The 20,594-nt window shown below is 40.9% G+C and overlaps 1 protein-coding gene across 1 annotated transcript in view; it reads left to right on the forward strand.

The window, feature by feature from the left end:
* The window catches only part of anxa5a (annexin A5a), a 38,823-nt gene extending 18,540 nt beyond the window's left edge, over nt 1–20,283 (forward strand). The window contains exons 6-13 of the mRNA XM_015951264.3: nt 613–703; nt 2,744–2,823; nt 3,153–3,203; nt 11,401–11,494; nt 12,993–13,088; nt 13,243–13,301; nt 16,312–16,434; nt 20,081–20,283. Of these exons, the coding sequence (XP_015806750.1) occupies nt 613–703; nt 2,744–2,823; nt 3,153–3,203; nt 11,401–11,494; nt 12,993–13,088; nt 13,243–13,301; nt 16,312–16,434; nt 20,081–20,140 (654 nt within the window). The 3' untranslated portion in view covers nt 20,141–20,283. The remainder of the gene's footprint in view (nt 1–612; nt 704–2,743; nt 2,824–3,152; nt 3,204–11,400; nt 11,495–12,992; nt 13,089–13,242; nt 13,302–16,311; nt 16,435–20,080) is intronic.
* The last annotated feature ends 311 nt before the right edge of the window (nt 20,284–20,594 follow it).

The following is a 20,594-nucleotide window of genomic DNA, read 5'->3' on the forward strand; positions in this document are numbered from 1 at the left end:
TGACAATGTAAATCTAGTAAACAATATTTTAAATAATCTTTTTCTTGATTATTCATGTTGTTAGTGGGTTTTTTATAGCTCCTTTGTTTCAGAATATGTCATTTCTATTCCACAAACCCGTTAGACTTTAACATCACACCACGGATAATGTGCTCTGAAAGAAATGAGTCAATGACACAAGACAATTTCATTCAGAGGTTTTTTTAAACATCACTCGTCTTATGTTACAAAAATGTCAAAATCAGTTTTTTTGTCTGTGTGCTGAGGGTTCTATTATATTTTGATTGCCTTAAAAGCTCAAAAGAAAATAACTTATCTCATGGGTGTTTCTCACGTTTTTTAATTTAGCATCCTCCATGATGGAAATCATCTGTCATGGAGTTTTTATAAACTTCATGATATTTAGCTTGTATTTGTGTGTTTTTTTCTGTATTGACTAGCCCTGACGTAAAAAGGAAAATTACACCAAATCAAACTTGATGAACTCTTTAGCAACTTAACATTTTACCTCTGATGTGTTTTATGTCTCACTCAAGGCTAATACAATCTGAAGTGAGTTGCTGAGGAAAATCCATATAGTTTCAGATTGAGCTGACTGTGTTTGGTTCCCAGGGCGCCGGGACTGATGATCAAGTCCTGATTGAGATCTTGGCCTCCAGGACTGGCGAAGAGATTAAAGAAATCACCAAAGTCTACAAGAAAGGTGATGTAACGTGACACACGGTGAAACACAAGACAGCAGGTGGCTAGTCTGAACTACAGCAGCTGTTTTACAGTAAATGACAAAGTGATCAATAATTGAAATTAATTACTCACACTTTTGTAATAATTTTAATTATAAATAACAGAGTTTTTTTTAGATTACCAGTATTTGTATCTGGAAAATGTTTATACAGGTCTTTCTCAAAAAAATTAGCATATTGCGATAAAGTTCATTATTGTCTGTAATGTATTGATAAACATTAGACTTTCATATATATTAGATTAATTACACACAACTGAAGTAGTTCAAGCCTTTTATTGTTTCTAATATTGATGATTTTGGCATATAGCTCATGAAAACCCAAAATTACTATAAAAAATTAGTATATTTCATCCAACCAATAAAAGAAAAGTGTTTTTAATACAAATTAAGTCAACCTTCAAATAATTATGTTCAGTTATGCACTCAATACTTGGTCGGGAATCCTTTAGCAGAAATGACTGCTTCAATGCGGCGTGACATGGAGGCAATCAGCCTGTGGCTCTGCTGAGGTGTTATGGAGGCCCAGAATGCTTCGATAGCGGCCTTAAGCTCATCCAGAGTGTTGGGTTTTGCATCTCTCAACTTTCTTTTCACAATATCCCACAGATGCTCTATGGGGTTCAGGTCAGGAGAGTTGGCAGGCCAATTGAGCACAGTAATACCATGGTCAGTAAACCATTTACCAGTGGTTTTGGCACTTTGAGCAGGTGCCAGGTCGTGCTGAAAAATGAAATCTTCATCTTCATAAAGCTTTTCAGCAGATGGAAGCATGAAGTGATCCAAAATCTCCTGATAGCTAGCTGCATTGACCCTGCCCTTGATAAAACACAGCGGACCAACACCAGCAGCTGACATGCCACCCCAGACCATCACTGACTGTGGGTCCCCCATTGTCTGGAATTGGTCCTTCTCCACAATCTTCCTCAGGGTCCGGTCACCTCTTCTCGTTGTGCAGCGTTTTCTGCCACACTTTTTCCTTCCCACAGACTTCCCACTGAGGTGCCTTGATACAGCACTCTGGGAACAGCCTATTCATTCAGAAATTTCTTTCTGTGTCTTACCCTCTTGCTTGAGGGTGTCAATGATGGCCTTCTGGACAGCAGTCAGGTCGGCAGTCTTACCCATGATTGCGGTTTTGAGTAATGAACCAGGCTGGGAGTTTTTAAGAGCCTCAGGAATCTTTAGCAGGTGTTTGAAGTTAATTAGTTGCTTCAGATGAGTAGGTTAATAGCTTGTTTAGAGAACCTTTTCATGATATGCTCATTTTTTGAGATAGGAATTTTGGGGTTTCATGAGCTGTATGCCAAAATCATCAATATTAGATACAATAAAAGGCTGGTACTACTTCAGTTGTGTGTAATGAATCTAATATATGTGAAAGTCTAATGTTAATTAGTATGTTACAGACAATAATGAACTTTATCACAACATGCAATTTTTTTTGAGAAGGACCTCTATATTTGGTTTTGAAAATTACTTGTGGGACAGTTTAACTCAAGTTTAGCAGGTAATTTAGGCATTTTCCAGGTTATTCCTTAAATAAAATAAGGTGAGTCTGTAATGAATGTGAGTTTTCCCAGATCAGTGTTTAATGCTGTTTGCTTTCTACCTCTTCTGGCATCAAATAGGTGAAAACTCAGAATCCTGGTGCTTAATTTAAAGGATTTCTTCCTTTGTTGACCTTATTATGTGCTTGAAATATATATATATATATATATATATATATATATATATATATATATATATATATATATATATATATATATATATATATATATATATATATATATATATATATATATATATATATATAGAACCAAAAGAACTAAAAAACCTGACAGCAAAGAGCCCTGTTTCTCTGATTTGAACAAAAGAGAAAGCCGCTAATTGACTAATCAAATCACTGCAGCTGTTCCTGTAGAAATGAAGAGCAGCCGACTATCACGTCCATTAGCAGCCGCTGTGAGCTGTCCTTCCCTCTTTTCTTTCTTTCTCCAGAGTTTGGAGGCAAACTGGAGAAAGACATCTGCGGTGACACCGGAGGGAGCTACAGGAAACTGTTGGTGATCCTTCTGCAGGTAAAAAGAGGCCTGGCTGGAAAGCTTGTGTTTCCCGTCACGATAATGAGAGTCCGTGGTGATGTCATTATAAAGTCATGAGAAATATAAGTCTAGTCTTGGGAGGGCAGGCTGAGGACACCACCACCACACACCACCGATGGTTTAGAATGTGTTTTTGTTCTGCAGACAGAAAAGTAATCCCAGCGTTCTGCGGCTCTCTCAGGTTAATCTAATCTTCAGGAGCTACCTGAGCTCATCTGTACTGACCTACATTCTGTTTGTCACCTTGTGTTTCTGTCTTTTCCACCTGCCTGCCCTCCAACGTTTATACTTTTTGCTCTGCAAAGGGGAGCAGGGAGGAGGACGTAGACGAGGACAATATTGAAAAGGATGCTAAGGTAAGAAAATGTTACCTTAAAGGAGTACTTGACTCATTTAATCTATATATTTGCAGTGGTCTCTGGGGAGAAAAAATATACTGGCGCACCATTTCTATAACCTAAAAGTTTCCCACATCACAGCTGAGCTTCAGACGGCAGGTTTTAGAGTCCCATTTCCTAATATTTGGACATCTATCCTTGGATTGGATAACAGCAACACGACTCTACAACTGACTTGCAACGTGGATGTTTCATCTTCACAAATAACTAAAACCGGGAGGAGCTTCTGCCGTGTGGTGATGTTGCTAATGCTAACGGTTAGCAAACTAGCTGAAACGTCCACTGCTCTTTCCTTGACGATAAAGCAACAACAGCCTTCCCCATTGAGAGTCAAGATGGGTGAGTCCATGAATTTTAAGTGACAGTGTGACGTAGATCTGTCAGGATTTTCAAATCCTATAGTTTCACTGTCAGAAGCTTATCCAAGAAATACAGACGTGGACAAAATTGTTGGTACCCTTCAGTCGATGAAAGAAAAAACCTACAATGGTCACAGAAATAACACAAATTTGATAAAAGTAACAATAAATAAAAATTAACCAATGTAGTGAACCTGATTAGGCTCTTTTAATTATGTAGAGTAATGGTTTATGCTCTTTTATGAAAGAGGAACCATCCTACATATTTTATAGTTTTAAGAAGACTCAAAGGTTGTTTTCATCGATAAACTGTCGATAATATCCTTGGGTCTGTGTTTCGGTTCAATGAAGAGACAAGTTTGAAAGTAAAAGATTTAATTCTTCAAATTAAACTAATGATTTTGAAATACAAGCATAGGAAACAACAATCAACATTGGCAACTTTGTTGAACAATCTTTAACAGTTGATATTGTAAACTTGCTCAAATAGACCTTGTGTTGGATGTGTGAGAATTGAGAGTGGTGTGATTATGGATGCGTGTGTGCAAAATGTAGTGAAAATTGAGAATAAGGTGAGATGAATGCGTGTGTGCATCTGATTTTGCTTCAGGAAGAAACAGGTGTCTGAGTGAAAAGTGATGGTTTGAATAAACTTAGGTTTTGTTGGAAAAGATGCATCAAACGCTATCTCTCGTGGACTGCCTCACCGTATTCGGACCCTCTTTTAGACCCGGGACATCAAAGGACGATGTTTCATCCAGGGGTGACACCTCGGCTGGCAGAGAAGACGAAGGCGTGCTGCGACCCGGTCCAGAGATGACCTCGGTACACGTGATGATGAAGCGTTTGCAGATGCGCTTTCTTAAGTTTAATTACTCAGAAAATCAAAAGACTCGGGACGAGTCTGTGTTAGCGGTTGCAATTCAACTATCCCTGTCTGGCTTGGCAGGAATAGCGTGGGCGGGGGGGGGGGGGGGGGGGGGGGGGGGCAGGAGCCGCAGGCTCCCTTCCCCGGGTGCGTGTTCAACACGTCCGAACTCTCTCGTTGACAAACTCGAACTGAATCATGAGACTGAAACTTACCAAACCCAGTTCTCTTCTCAAAGCAAACGTGTGCGTCAGAGCAAATGTGTTTTGGAGTTTACTGTGAGAGTTTGTGTGTGTGTGAGTGTTTGAGTGAGTGTTTGAGTGTGTGAAGGTCACCACTAAAACATCTTCAAACATTATTTAATTAAGTATGGATTCATTATAGCTATGATTAACCAAAGCATAATAATCATTCATTTGATTAAAACACATTTATAATGAGTAAAATGGTAAAATGATTATTTAGCATTAATAAACAAAGGAAGCGTAAGACTCTATTATGACTAGCTTTTCCATGGGAACACATCTTCTGGCACTGCAGGTGTTCAGATGTTATGGTTTCTCCCAGACTCGCTGGCGTTCAGGTCTTAATCTGTGGGTGAAAGTTCTCAGCGACCCAGCTCTTGACCCAGCCGAGTCAAATGACCTTTGGCACAGAAAACCCATATTTCCTCACGTTACACCAATGAAAGTCAAACATTGTTTTTTAACCATGCCTCAATGGAAATATTTTAAAAAATTAACTCATGGCCTGGACAAAAATGATGGTACCCCTAACTTCGTATTTTTTGAGCAACCTTTTGAGGCAATAACTGTAACACAATTAATGTAACTGTCAATGAGACTTCTGCACCTCTCAGCAGGTATTTTGGCCCACTCCTCATGAGCAAACTACTCCAGTTGTCTCAGGTTTGAAGGATGCCTTTTCCAGACGGCATGTTTAAACTCCTTCCAGAGAAGCTCAATAGGGCTGAATTCAGGGCTCATAGGAGGCCACTTTAGAACAGTCCAGTGTTTTCCTCTTAGCCATTCTTGGTGTGTTTAGCTGTGTGTTTTGGGTCATTGTCCTGTTACAAGACCCATGACCTGCGACTGAGTCCAAGTTTTCTGACACTGGCCAGCTATTTGTCTCTAGAATCTGTTGATAGTCTTGAGATTTCATCGTTCCTACACAGATTCAAGACACCCTGTGATACGGCAAAGCAGCCCCAGAACATAACAGTGCCTCCTCCATACTTCCCAATAGGGACAATGTTCTTGGGGTGACGGTGGCACAGGAGTTAAGTGCTCGCCCCATAATCGGAAGGTTGCAGGTTCGAGCCTCGCTCAGTCTGTCGCTGTTGTGTCCTTGGGCAAGACACATAACCCACATTGCCTGCTGGTGGTGGTCAGAGGGACCGGTGGCGCCAGTGCTCGGCAACCTCGCGACTGTCCAACTGCAGAGGGGAAGAAACTGTTTTTGTGGCGAGAGGTTCTGGTCATAATGGATCTGAGCCTTCTGCCAGATGGGAGCGAGTCGAAGAGACTGTGTCCAGGGTGAGACGAGTCAGCTATTATCCGACCTGCACGCCTCAATGTCCTAAAGGTGTACAGATCTTGAATGGAGGGGAGTTTGCAGCCAATGACCTTCTCTGCAGAGCGCACGGCACGCTGCAGCCTCTTCTTGTCCCTGGTGGTAGCTCCAGAGTACCACACGGTGATGGAGGAGGTGAGGATGGACTCGATGATAGCGGTGTAGAAATGCCTCATTGACTGTGGTGATAGGTTGAATTTCTTCAACTGCCTCAGGAAGTACATCCTCTGCTGGGCCTTTTTTCTGATGGTGGTGATGGTGGGCTCCCATTTGAGGTCCTGGGTGATGGTGGTGCCCAGGAAGCGACATGAGTCCACCATCGTGATGGGAGTGTCAGACAGGTTTAAGGGGGCGATGGGGTGTGTGTGTTTCCTAAAGTCCACAACAACCTCTGCTGTCTTCTGGGTGTTTAGCACCAGGTTGTTGTGGCTTCACCAGGACACCAGCTGTTCAGCCTCCATTCTGTATGCGGACTCATCCCCATTAGAGATGAGTCCGATGATGGTGGTGTCGTCAGCAAACTTAATTAGTTTGACAGACTCATGCTTGGAGGTGCAGCTGTTGGTGTACAGGGAGAAGAGCAGAGGGGAAAGAACACAGCCCTGTGGTGAGCCGGTGCTGATGGTCCGTTGGTCCGAGACATTCTTCCCCAGCCTGACTTGTTGTTTCCTGTCTGTCAGGAAGTCAGTGATCCACCTGCAGATGGGGTCAGGCACATTCATCTGGGACATTTTGTCTTGGAGGAGGTCTGGCAGGATTGTGTTGAATGCAGAGCTGAAGTCCACGAACAATATCGTGGCGTAGGTACCTGGGGAGTCCAGATGCTGCAGGATGAATTGTAGAGACATGTTGATTGCGTCATCTACAGACCTGTTTGCTCTGTATGCAAACTGCAGGGGGTCCAGGAGGGGGGGGGGGCTGTGAGGGTCTTGAGGTGGGGGAGAACTAGGTGCTCAAATGACTTCATGACCACAGATGTCAGAGCCACAGGTGTGTAGTCATTCAGTCCAGTGATTCTTGGTTTCTTGGGGACAGGGACTATGGTGGAGATCTTGAAGCAGGCAGGCACATGAGATTCCTCTAGTGAGGAGTTGAAGATGCTCGTAAACACTGGGGCCAGCTCTTCAGCACAGTGCTTTAGAGTGGCAGGAGCCACGCCATCAGGGCCCGGGGCTTTTCGTGTGTTAAGAGACCTGAACTGCTTCTTTACATCTGCTTCATGAATGTGTAGATTTCTGGTGGAGGTGTGTGATGTGAAGACTTCATGAGTGGGGAGTGAGGGGGAGGGTGATGAAGGTAAATTCCACAGTGATGGTGATGGCTCTGTAGTGGGGAGTGGCTGACCAATGTCTCTATTGTTGGGGCTGGACGAGGAGTGAGGCCTGCCTGATGGCTCATCAAACCGACAATAGAAATTGTTTAGGTTGTTTGCCAAGAGCAGATTATCAGTGGAGGCGGGGGGTTCTGGGTTTGTAGTTGGTGATGTTCCTGAAACTTTTCCACACAGAGGTTGGGTCGTTTTCAGAGATTTGCTGCTGCATTTTGTCATGATGCTGGTGTTATGCTTTGACCAATTCTTTGCTGAACCTGTATTTAGTGTCTCTGTAGGAGTCCTTGTCCCCCCTTTGGAATGCATCTCTCTTTTCTAGCCACAGCTGTTTGAGTTTAGGGGTAAACCAGGCTTTGTCATTGTTATAACTCACCCTGGTGTGTGATGTATGATGCTGTCCTGACAGAAGTGGATGTAGGAGGTGACGGTATCTGTGAACTCATCTAAACTGTCTGAGGTGGCCTTCATTACCTCCCAGTCTGTGGTCTCAAAGCATGCGCGAAGCTCATCTGTGTTATCTGTGTTCCACTGTCTTGTTGACTTCACAACAGGCTTGGAGAGTTTTAGCCTTTGTTTGTAAGCTGGGATCAGATGGGTGGTCAGAGAGTCCAAGCGCAGCACGCGCTACTGCATGATAGGCTCCTGTTACTGTGCTGTAACAGTGGTCCAAGGTTTTGTCCTCTCTGGTTGGACATTTGATATACTGTTTATATTTGGGAAGCTCCTGGCTCAGATTAGCTTTGTTAAAGTCTCCAAGTACAATGATGAGGGAGTCCGGGTACGTCCGCTCCATGCACAGTATCTCTTCCGCGAGCGCACGCTGAGCCTCGTGCACGTCCGCGTCAGGTGGGATGTAAACAGCGCCTAGAATGAATGAGGCGAACTCCCGCGGAGAGTAAAATGGTTTACAGTTTGTGAAAAGATATTCCCGAGATGGAGAACAATGCTGCGCGATCACTGTGACATCTGTGCACCAACCATTATTGATGTAAAAACACACACCTCCACCTGTGGTCTTGCCGGAGAGAGTCGCTTCCCGATCTGCGCGGATGAGGTGAAACCCCTCCAGCTGGAGCGCGCAGTCGGGGGTGTCCTCACTGAGCCATGTTTCAATGAAGCATAGAACCCCAGATGAGGAGAAGTCTCTGTTTATGTTCCTCATCCGGGTCAGCTCGTCCATTTTGTTGCGGAGTGAGCGCACATTAGAGAGGAAGATCCCAGGTAGAGCCGTGCGCAGTCCCCGTCTCCTCAGACGCACGAGCGCGCCTGCTCGTTTTCCTCTCCTCCTGCGTCTCACTTTCCTGATCAAAGTTGATATTAAATCGGCCCCGGATGCAACAAAAAACGAGGTTAAGTCCACCGGAATCATAGTGTTGTAACTTATGAGTTCTTCTCTTGAGTAGGAGAACCCAGATACACAATTTACACACAAAAACAGAACAATCACAGCGCACCAAAGTACCAAGGCAGCCGTCTGCGGCACCATCTTGGAAAGAAAAACCTCACAGACAACCTTGCTGAACACATATTTTACTGTCATCAACCATAATCATAATTAATCATTATTATTATACCCAAAGCATAAATTAATTTCATGTAATTAAAATACCTTTATATTGAACCAAGTGATCATATATGATGATTATATTAAACAGTACTAAAATCAATGAGTTTTATTAATTATTATTATCTAATTATTATCATCGTGAATTGAAGTATCCTCCTCCTGGGATGGAACAGCAGCAGATATGGATATGATCTTGAGCAGACATCATGGCTCCTTGTTTAATCTGTGGATTTAAAAGTACTGTTTGACCCAGTTGGGTAGATGTGCCCTTTGCCACAAATTAGAGGACCTTCGGTGACGCTACATATGCTTCATTTTTCTGAATGTGAACACAGAGCTGATGAGCAAAAAGTTCTCCCAGAAGCTTTGTGGCTTGCCAACAAGTAGTTTACCATATTCCAGTCTGGCTTTTTTATGATTTGTTTTCAACAATGGAGTCCTCCTTGGTTGTCTCCCATGTAGTCCACTTTGGCTCAAACAACGATGAATGGTACAATCTGACACTGATGTACCTTGAACCTGAAGTTCACATTGGATCTCTTTAGAAGTTTTTCTGGGCTCTTTTGTTCAGATTATCCGTCTCTTTGATTTGTCATCAATTTTCCTTCTGTGGCCACGTCCAAGGAGGTTGGCTACAGGCCCGTGGATCTTAATTTTCTGAATAATATGAGCAACTGTAGTCACAGGAACATCTAGCTGCTTGGAGATGGTCTTGTAACATTTACCTTTAAAATGCTTGTCTATAATTTTCTTTCTAATCTTCTGAGACAACTGTTTGCATCCTCTGGTCCATGTTGAGTGTGGTGCATACCATGTCACCAAACACCACACTGACTACCTGGAACCTGATCTATAGGCCCACTGACTGATTACAAGATTGTAGACACCTGTGATGCTAATTAGTGGGCACACTTTGAATGAACATGTCACTTTGGTCACATTATTTTCAGTCTTTTCTAGGGGTACCATCATTTGTGTCCAGTCCTGTTCTGTGAATTTATTTTTTAAATAATTCTGCTGAAGCATGGTTAAAAAGCAATGTCTGACTTTCATTTGCTAAATTTCATAGAATTTTGATTTATTGTTACTTTTGTCAGATTCAAGTTATTTCTGTGACCATTGTGGTTTTTCTTTCATTAACCAAAGGGTGCCAATAATTTTGTCCACGTTTGTAGGTGTGGGAAACGATTTTTATGTTCAGCCTGCATTAAAAACTCAGAGTGACCGATTGTAATCAGAAAATGTAAAATGTAAAAATGTTTTAATCAACCTTTAACGGCCCGTTTGTTTTTTAGAAATGTCAAACAAATAGCAAAATTATTGCTTTTTAGAAATAAAATAACAAAAGGTTAAAAAACATGTATAGCTGCTCAGTTAGGTATTTAGTAAAAAAGAAATCAAGTTTCAGTGTTTGTATATTTCCAGCCTTGAGCCTTACTTCCTTCATAAAAACAAGATCAGTGAAAATGGGAAACAGTATCTCACACACATAAAAAAAAATCATTGCGCTTTAATGACAGGCTGGTCTCATATTCATCAGAAACCATTTTCTCTTTTTGCCACGGTGTGTAATAGAGAGAACTCTCAGACCCAAAGCAAACAACTGAAACAAAACGTTACTGAGCTGCATAATGACTTCATTTAAGTGGGCTGCTACCCCTCTTTACTACTAATAGAAAGCTATTAAGTCCTGTTATGACACAAATGGTACGACCGGATCTGGTATCTCTTTGGGGTCTAAAGGGATGAGTCATGCTCCATCCATTTCACGTTACAGCCTTGGTGCTAGGCAGGTAACACTTTCATTTAATGCCAAACAGCAACAAAACAAGCAGATTTTCAAGTCATGTCTTAAATAACAATTCAAGGAAACATTTCAATCAGGATTCCATAATGTTTAATTGGCTTTAGCAACACTTGACATGAGTCTTGAGTCTGCAAGAGAATGACTCCTCTTCAGAACAGTCACTCAGGATGTTAACTCGCAGCGCTCACAGGTCGTTTCCCGTTAGTGTTATTGAGCTGTGAATTGGGAACTAACACTAAAATTCATCACAGAACAAACAAAACGTTTTGATTTGAGCAGAAAAACACAAGCTTATTGGCATTTGATGATAAAATGTTTTTTAAAATGATGAAAAGATTATAATAATCATTTAGCTGCATAACAAAATACCTAATTTTAGGAGTTTTTCCTGTAACAGCATAACAAAATAATAGAAAAACATGTTTATTGACATTTGATGATAAAATGGTTGGTATGTATGATGGAAAGAGTCCAGGATAGAATGTTTTTCTGTTATAGCAGAAGAAACTAACAGAAAAACTGTTTTTCTAAGGTGCTTTTTTCTCCCCACAGTGTAGATCCCTTCATTACTGCTGTCGCGTCTGCTCTGCCAGGTGGCAATGTGTGTGTGTGTGTGTGTCTGTGAATACAGGTGTGTGCTCTGCCTTTGCAGGACCTGTACGCTGCTGGTGAGGGCAAGTGTGGCACAGACGAGGAAAAATTCATCACAATTCTTGGCAACAGGAGTGAGGAGCATCTTCGAAGGGGTGAGGTCACTCAAGCTGGTGCATTCTAATGTTGTGTGCACATATGAATTATGTTATCTGTCAGTCACAAAAGGAAGAAATCAAAGTAAAAATATAAACTAAAAATCCACAGTCTAAGCTGCAGAAGTGTGTGCATGGTGTAGAAAGCAGAGACACCATGAAGGCAAGCAGCTCTAATAAGGTGAGACACACAAGAGCCACGAGCTCTGCAGCAGTCCTCTGGGCCAGAACCGCTCAGTCATGGAGACTGTTCTTGTTTAGACTGGTAACACGTCAGTCTGAACACACAAATACATAAAATCTTAAAACAGATTAGTTTAAATAGATGTTTTAATCTCAGTCACAACCTGGGTTCACACGTCGCCGACTTCTCGTCTCACATTTTCTGATTCACTGAAACAAATTTTTAAGACATTCAGATGAGATCTAGGTCTGGATGAGGTCTGGACAAGTCGCTTTGGACAAAAGCATCTGCTAAATACATAAACATAAACAGATCTAGATACATTGAGACCTTTCTGATAGACAGTCTACAGCAAAACAAGAGTGAAACTCTGACTCGCACAAGAAAACAGAAAACCTCTGCAAAGGATGCAAACTATCATGTTGGCTGAGAAACTGGAAAATGTGTTTTTGGTTGAAATGGTGAAAAAAATAGACAGACCTAAATCAACAGTCCTTTACTCTAAATCATTGGAGTCCAAATGTTTTGTCTGTTTTAAGTATGCACGGCCATCAGCATCAGAATATTTTGATTTAAAAATGTAAAAACAATTAAAATTTAAATACTTTTAAATTTGCCTAACAGACAAAACATTACACAATAAAATAAAAAATCATAAATATATCTTTGTAAAACAATTAAAAGGATCTCATATGTTTGCGCTATTAAAATATTTGGTCAATTGCTTGATTTGGTCCTGAAAATATTTTTTGTCTATTCTCAGCAACAAAAGCAGCTGCCAGCTTGTTACGGGTTTTGTCCAAAGTAAAGTCAGGGTTTGTGATAAAACCACAGCAAACAGGGTTAATAAAATAAAAATTCTTCTTAAAGTACTAAAACATTTTCCGTTTGCAAATCTTTTTATCTGCATTTTTATTAAATCTTCACACTAAATAAAGTCCACTTTGCTCAAGGGTTAGAATAAAACCATTCCTGAATTGTAGTCTCAAAAATCTCACTCCGAGGGCCAAAAATGGCCTGCGGCCCACATTCTGAACTACCTTGAGCTTAAATGTTTTCACAATTTCTTTGTTGTTAATACATTAAACTGTATTTACACGTACGGTGCACATTTTATCAGAAAAGTATCAAATAAACTTCTTCTGAGCAACATTGTGTTTTTGAACACAAGATGCTGATTTCACACTGACCGAGAAAAGCAATCAGCTAACTTTGAACTGGAAACACAATTAGGTTTAAAATCAATTGTCCAATTTTAAAAGTTGAACAGGTTTCATTCCTCTGCTGCCACTCTGGTTGTTTTGTTCTCTTCAGTATTTGATGCCTACAAGAAGATCTCAGGCTCGGATATTGAGGAGAGCATTAAAGGCGAGACCACTGGGAATCTGGAGGACTTGATGCTGGCTATTGGTACGACACTCATTTTAGAAGGGTGACACCTACTGTAAACCAATTCAATGTTCTCCCTCTGAATTTAATCGTCTGTCATACGTGTCTGAATGTTCTTCTGCCTCATCTTAACCTAATAAAGAATCTGTCTCTTTCTTGTCATTTCTCTCCTCAGTGAAATGTGTCAAAAGTGTCCCAGGGTATTTTGCTGAGAGCCTTTATAAATCTATGAGGGTAGGTATCGCTGTTCAACCCACACAGTGAAAATTTACTGCAGTCATTTGCTGCAACTGAAGTCCAATAAACTTAATGGCCTGCAGCTTACAGCAGAACCACGAGAAGCTGAGGGAAACTAGTCCTGCAACCTTCTTATTTAAATCCTAGCTAAACCAAAGAAAGGACCCATATGTGTTTAATTATTCCTGGTGTGATCAATCCCCAGATGACAAATTTTGTTTTCAGCCAATTAACTTCTAACAAGCCTTCTCTTAGCTCTGAGTCTGTAGACCTCTCCTACCTATTTAAAGGTTTTACAGATTAGGGTAAAGATGACTTATATTTTCTGGCTGTTTTACCCCTACTTCACACTGGAAGCATCAGTGGTACACAACAGCAGCGGGATGGTTAGCCACATGCTTTGCTGCATGCCAGTACTCACCGGGAGAATCTCAGCAGCGAAGCGGCTTCCTCACCGTGCTCCCAGCTGGACTCGAAAGATCACAAAAGTTTTCAAGACTTCCACCATCCTTCTCACTTAACTTGCGAGATCATGAGATCCCTCAAACCTTCAAAGGTCACGGTTTGCTCATGCCATCCACCATTAAACCAAAAAGAAAGAAATCATGTTTGATATCGCTCTTTGATATCATATATCATGTTGTTCCTCTCCACAGGATTTAAGCCATGAAAACATACTGTTGCACTTCTGGAACGATGCTGGAAGTAAATAAGCCGTTAGGTCACATAGACGTAATCTACGTAGATATGAAATTGCATTGCTTCTGTAGACTTTTCCTTTGAAATTTACCAGAGGTTTTACAGTAAAGCCGTGTGTGGGTTCCTAGCCCTAAGTTAACGGAGGAAATTGACGTGTCCCAGAAGCCGCTCGCAGCAAACATAGAACCCAATACCCAATAGTAGCACAGTGCCCTGCTTCTGGAATGGGCCTGAATGTTTCTGCATCCTGGCTGGTTTGAATCACACCTATATACCATAATAGTTTCTATTTGAAGCAGCAGTGTTCTGCTGCTAGTCCACACTGCTGATGCCACCGGTGTAAAGAAGGGGTTAGAATGTGTTTCTCTGTCAAACTGAATACTGTAAATCCTCTAATATTAGCCGGTATTCAATTAACGGCCAGGTCTCATATTTTGGTCGGAGTCGGCGGAGGTGAATAATGGCCGGTTTTTTATTGTGGCCGGGTGGAATGTGGTAACAAGCAAGTACGGGGGCGGTTGTGTCATCCGTCTCACTTTTGATTTGCCAGTGATAGACCGCGAGGGTAACTTTAACCGTGCGGAGACGAAGAGGAGACGAAAATTTGATATCAAGTTCAAAGAGAACGTGCTGATTATGCTACAGAACACTCTGGGGAGTAGTAGCAGGGGTTGTATGAACTAGTCAACTTCACTATAGTGACTTTCTATGCCTGTCATTGACTAGTCGCTGTCACGTGATGATGACCGGCAAGATGCCTCCCTCGGAAAAGACAGCAGCCTGCTGTTAGCAGGTGACAAGCTCCAGCGCTCGGGGGGGAGGGGGGCACACGCTGTGTCAGAGCGTCGGTACCGACACGCGATCGTTCATGTCGGCTCATTTCCTTTAATGTTTTCTGTCTTTTATTTGTGCCTGATGTGTTTCGCTGTGGAGCGGGGCGCATCACCTTGTCATCCGGTGACGCACCAATCACTGATGCGGCCAGCAAGCAGCGAGCACTCCGCTGTTTTTGCGGTCAGTAGATCTTTTAGAACTACAATTCAAAGGTAACTCATGAGGTGAATATATATGAACCCAGGTAGCAGTTTTTCTTTAGGACTGAGAGGAGATGCAGGAAGATAATAAACAGGCAGGAAAGAAAAATAGTCAAATAAAAACAAGTTAGTTTTTGTACCTGGTGGTTGCAACAAACAGACAACATTGAAGGTAATCAGAAGTGAGGAACAGAAAATGAAATAATTATTTTAATGTTTAGAGCAGCAGGAACTCCGACAGGCTGCAGGCGCATCAGTGAGTTTGCGGCCGCTGCGCAGGGGGAGGGGGGAGATGGCTGAAGCAGAAACTACCGTTGTTAAAAGAAATGTGTTTAGCTTTGAAAATGTGGGCGCAATTTTAATTGTCAAAAACTCCAGCGAACCATTAGTTCATTTTGCTCAAATAGAAATTGAGGCCTGCCTCTAATTCTAGCCCTCCTTCCAATAAAGGCCTGGAGCTTGATGAGCTTGAGTCAAATACAGGCCCGGGCCTGTATTAGAGGATTTGCGGTATATACAAATTTTCCTGATGCAGTGAACTCATTGAATGGCCTCTGTTTGGAGAAATAAAATTTATGTCCTACAGAACTGATGAGCCAACAGCTGGTCTGAACAAAACCAAGACCAAAGTGTATTACTGCTGTATTAAAACAGTGCTGACCTCAATCATTCTCAGATTTTCATATTGGTTTATGAGAAAGCGCCAGAGCTTGTTTTCCTCCCACCGAAGTGACTCACAACATTTGTTCCTAACAGAGACCATTACAGATCAAAATAACGAGCGTAGGACTCCTTTAAAACTTCCTATTTACTCGTTAATAATATTTACTCTGTAATAATTAATAAAAAATATTTAACAATCATTAAATTCAGATTAGAAATCATGTATTTTGTACAACTTTGACTGCAATTAACAAATAAAAAAAAGTTGCATGAAGAACAATGACATTTTTGAGATTGGAGCTGTTTTAAGACAGCTTTACCTAGTCGTTAGCTCATTCATCTCTTTATAATTATTTCCACAGAGTCATCAGGGAAGCTGCCAACAATAGAAGTTGTGAACATGTTTTGTTCATTTCAAGTGTCAACTTTTCCCAGTAAACCTCACTGTGGTTCTTATGGTTTGTGAAAGGAAGCAAGATTATGGGCATAAAACAAATCACTGTGTAATGTGCAAAGTGCAAACAAACAAATCCCCACGAAAAACTAAAAGCCAGAGCTTTATTTTGCTAGACTGAGCAGAGGTCAGATGAATGTGTTGTTTTTATGTTCAGCGAGCTGGAACTGATGACAAAACCCTGACGAGGATCATGGTGTCCAGGAGTGAGGTGGACATGTTGGACATCAGAGCTAACTTCAAAAAGATGTATGGACAAAGTCTCTATACCACCATCCAGGTACTGCTCAGAACAATATTTAAAAAGAAAGCTCCCCATCTTCCTTTTATAGTTGTTATTGAACACATTAATCTAATGTGTGCAAAGATAACAGCAAGATCTTTTCTCTCACTGGTTGCTGTTCTACGTGTCTTCATCTTTCTCTCTGCATGACTTTAAACCACAAGCTGCGCGTGATGTGGGTGTGCTGTTCATGTCAGCTCTGTGATGGAGTGAGGTTTGGTAATTTACTTTAAATGTCTTGTTCAGTGTGATGAGACTGCTTTCCTGCTACTCACACAAGCCAGAGTGAATTAATTTATTCTCCCGGGGCCAGATGTTCCTACAGAGAATAACTATTGCCCTCTTCTCATGGAATTCACCAATGCTGAATAGAATAAATAGGACATTATGAACAAAACCTTTGAATAAAAGAGAAAATGTAGTGGTTTTTTTAATTATTAAAGTGAATAATATTTAATGTTTTTCTTTTTTTTTCCTGAATTTGTAATTTATATTGATAGATTTCACATAACCCCATTTTTACATGATGAATTGTTCTCACAGCTGCGTTTGAACAAATAAGCTACTCAATATGGAAACTCTAATTATAGCAGATTTTCTTTTCAGAGCATTAAGTTCCCTCGATGCACTTCTAAACCCAGTTTTTATTAGTTAATCCTTCATTTCTGTTGCTACAGTCAGACAGCATTTTAACTCGCTCACAAGTCACCGTCGTTTCCAACAGAACGACTGATGTGAATCTGCTGGAACATTACAAACATCAGTGCTGCTGATGAGTTAGCTACTTTGGAGTATTTAGTTATAGTTACTAATCACTTTTTCAAAAAGTAACCAAGGTGATAGGTAATTTTTCATTTATCCCATATTACCTTAAAGGACGACACACACAGAGAGAGAGTAGATTGATTATTCGTAATTTCCATGACCATAGAACCTGAAATAAACACACATCACAAGAGGGAATTTCACTGTACCCCGAGTCCCCAAAACAGTGGAGAGTTGATGTAGGGGAAACCCCCCTCCGAGGCTGGCCCCACATCTCTCCCACGAGTCCTCAGTTTCCCAGGGGTTTTATTGACCAACAGGACAGAGAAGGCGGGCCTTCTCAAGTTACATACAGGTACAGACCCATCTCCTAGGGTTACCACGGTTACCACATTCCAGAGATCTGGCCTCAGGCATTACAAATTTCACAGGAGCCCATCATCCCCCACACAGACAAAGATTCACAGACCAACCAACATGAACATTTAATAAAAATACCCAACACGAGGTACAATATCATAAAAGTAACTAATTAACAAGAAAAATAACTATTGCCTTACTTAAAAAAAAACATGCACCAAAATTTGGATTTCCTCTTAGTGCTAAGTGGTTTGTATCTGTATAGAGCCTTCTTAGGGTTCTACAACCCCCCAAGGTGCTTTACAACACAATCAGTCATTCACCCATTCACACAACGCAGCCACAGTTGCCCTGGGGTGCACAGATGGAGGTGAGGCTGCTGAGCACAGGCACCACTGGTCCCTCAACTTAATACATTTACAACAAATGACTACAATACTAATTAATGAATGCGAATGAAATAAATGTAGTATCTCTAATCATTTATTATAAAAATTAATAATTGAAATAAATGGGCACCTAACCGAGTGAACTATAAACGGGAAACATTACAGTAATCTAAATGTCTCTGTGTATATGAAACAAGACACCAATAAAAAAAAGCATAATTGCAAATAGATTAGTAGGACATGGATAGATCTACATGAGCTTGTTTCATGCGATTAAATTGCGTATGCCGCATGTAGGAACACACTTTGTTCCAACACATTAATTATATTTCTTATAGATTATTGCATTTGATCTCTTTAAAGAGAAATAAAGTTGTGTGTTTTTGTCCATGAACTCCAGTTACTGCATTAGTAACGGAAACGGCGTTCTAACGACAGGGAAAGTAATCAAACACAGAAATGAGAAAACTATTAGTAAGTTGTTATTAACACCGTTATCGTTGATGCCGTTATTCCCATCACTGATGATCACCCTCTTAATGGTTTAGCCAGAGATTGCAATAAAAAAGGGAGACATCATTAACTATATAAAGTTTATATCTTTGTAATTCCACAGAAAAATCCTCCAACCAGGATTTCAGGATAGATGCTTTAACAAAACGAAGGCTGTGGGTTCAAAACCCAGCTGCAGCCTGTCTACATGGAGTTAACTTGTTCTCTACTTGCATGAGTGGGTTTACCTCCATGTTCTCAAGTTTCCTCCTACAGGCCAGAACATCATGCATGTTAGGTTAACTGGCAACCCTGAACTGTCCCTACACGTAAGTGAGTGAGTGACTGGTTGATTCTCTCCAAGTGTCCTTGTGATGGATGGGTGATTCGTCCAGGGCCTCTCACCTGATGCACACTGGAGTTAGGCACCTCTGGCCTTTGTCTGGAATAAGTGGTTCAGATAATGAATGGATGAATTATAAATGTTTGATATCAGCTTTTTTGCTGTTACCAATATCTGATAAAGTCTCTGTGATACCAAAATACGTGGAGTCCCATTTCTCCTATCATGCAAACTTAGACTTTAAACATTATCTGTGCATCATACGACTACAACTTCACTTTGATTTAAGCAGCATAATGAAGTGCCATATTTATTTAGTCTCCCAACAGCAGCTCAGTCTCATTCTTCCTGAGATAATCCTAAGAAACAAACACCACTGCACAGGGTACATTTCTGCTTCATCACAAGTTGCACCAAACAAACAAAAATACCTCAAAAACTAAACCTCAGATCTGTCATATTTACACATTTTGAGTGAGAGGAGAAGTATCTGAAGAGTTGGATGTACAATATGTGTAAGGTATGTCAAAGCTGTGTTATTAAAAGAGTAAAAACGGATCCCAGCATCAACGATATTACATTTTAATGCCAATATCAGCCGATAATAATGGTAGGTTGATAATATTGGGACATCCCTATGATAAAGGTGATTAGACCATGTATATGAATGTGTTTGTGTTAATGCAGTGACCAGTTACATATAGATATTGTTGTGAACATGCCGATCATGGTTGTTTACAGACTTAGGTGTTGGAGTACAGTCACCAACTACACAGCTTGTGGTTGCATCCCTCTACATGACTAAGTGTGATTTGGCAACATGATGAATCCCCTGCATGATACTCTGATTAGTCATTGTTACAAATTCATGCTTTTAAAGGGCAAAAAATCAGTCAGTACATTGTAAATTCCATTAAAAATTATAACCCGTGTTTTTAGGGCTCTAAGTGAGTCCGCTCAAATGTCAGAAGCTGTTTGCTGGAATGCTGCGGGCCATGTGATTGACAGAGGGGCCAGGAAGTCAAGCATTTATTCAGAATGCCAGAAAGGACACGTGAACAATTTGAGTTTCCATTTTTGGCTGAAGGCTGCACTAACACGTGGAGAGGAGGAGCAGAACATCTGCCCGGCCACATCTCATTAAATGTGACTGTGACCTACAAGTGTCATTGGAAACAGGAGTTACATTCATTTAAATTCAAAAAGCTGTTAAAAGGAAAAGAGACATGAAAGTTTTCATGCCTCAGAGCATGGTTAATGTAAAGGTTAAACGTCCTGCTTTTTGTTTCTGCAGGAGGACACCGACGGAGACTACCAGAAGGCGTTGCTGTACCTCTGTGGAGGGAAAGATTAATCGTGTTTATGATGTGTGGAGCAGCGCTGAGTGATGAGCGGCTGGGAGACAAATCTATAAACAAGAGACAAGAATATCGATCCAACGTTCTTCTACTGACTTTAACATATTATTGATTGAATTAAGATGAATTACCAGCATGACATTTTGATTGATATCTGCAGTGTGAATATCTCCTACCTTAATTCAACAAGACGTTCTCAGTTTTTAGTACAAATCTAGTTCATTTGAATGCTTCAATACATTTCAGACAGAGCTGTTTCTAGTCGACCGTACCAAGTTGGCAGCAGTTTACCTCATTTTTTCACCATGTATGTGTTAAATCAGCCTCCAACATACAATAGTGCTGTTTAATTATTAAGCCTACGTGTCAACAACAGTGCTCCGCTCATTAATTACAAATGAGGTGCTGATCCAGACTAGAGTAACAAAGCTGCTGTCAGTGATCAATAAG

Source organism: Nothobranchius furzeri, chromosome 1, assembly GCF_043380555.1.
Source record: "Nothobranchius furzeri strain GRZ-AD chromosome 1, NfurGRZ-RIMD1, whole genome shotgun sequence".
Classification (NCBI taxonomy): domain Eukaryota; kingdom Metazoa; phylum Chordata; class Actinopteri; order Cyprinodontiformes; family Nothobranchiidae; genus Nothobranchius; species Nothobranchius furzeri.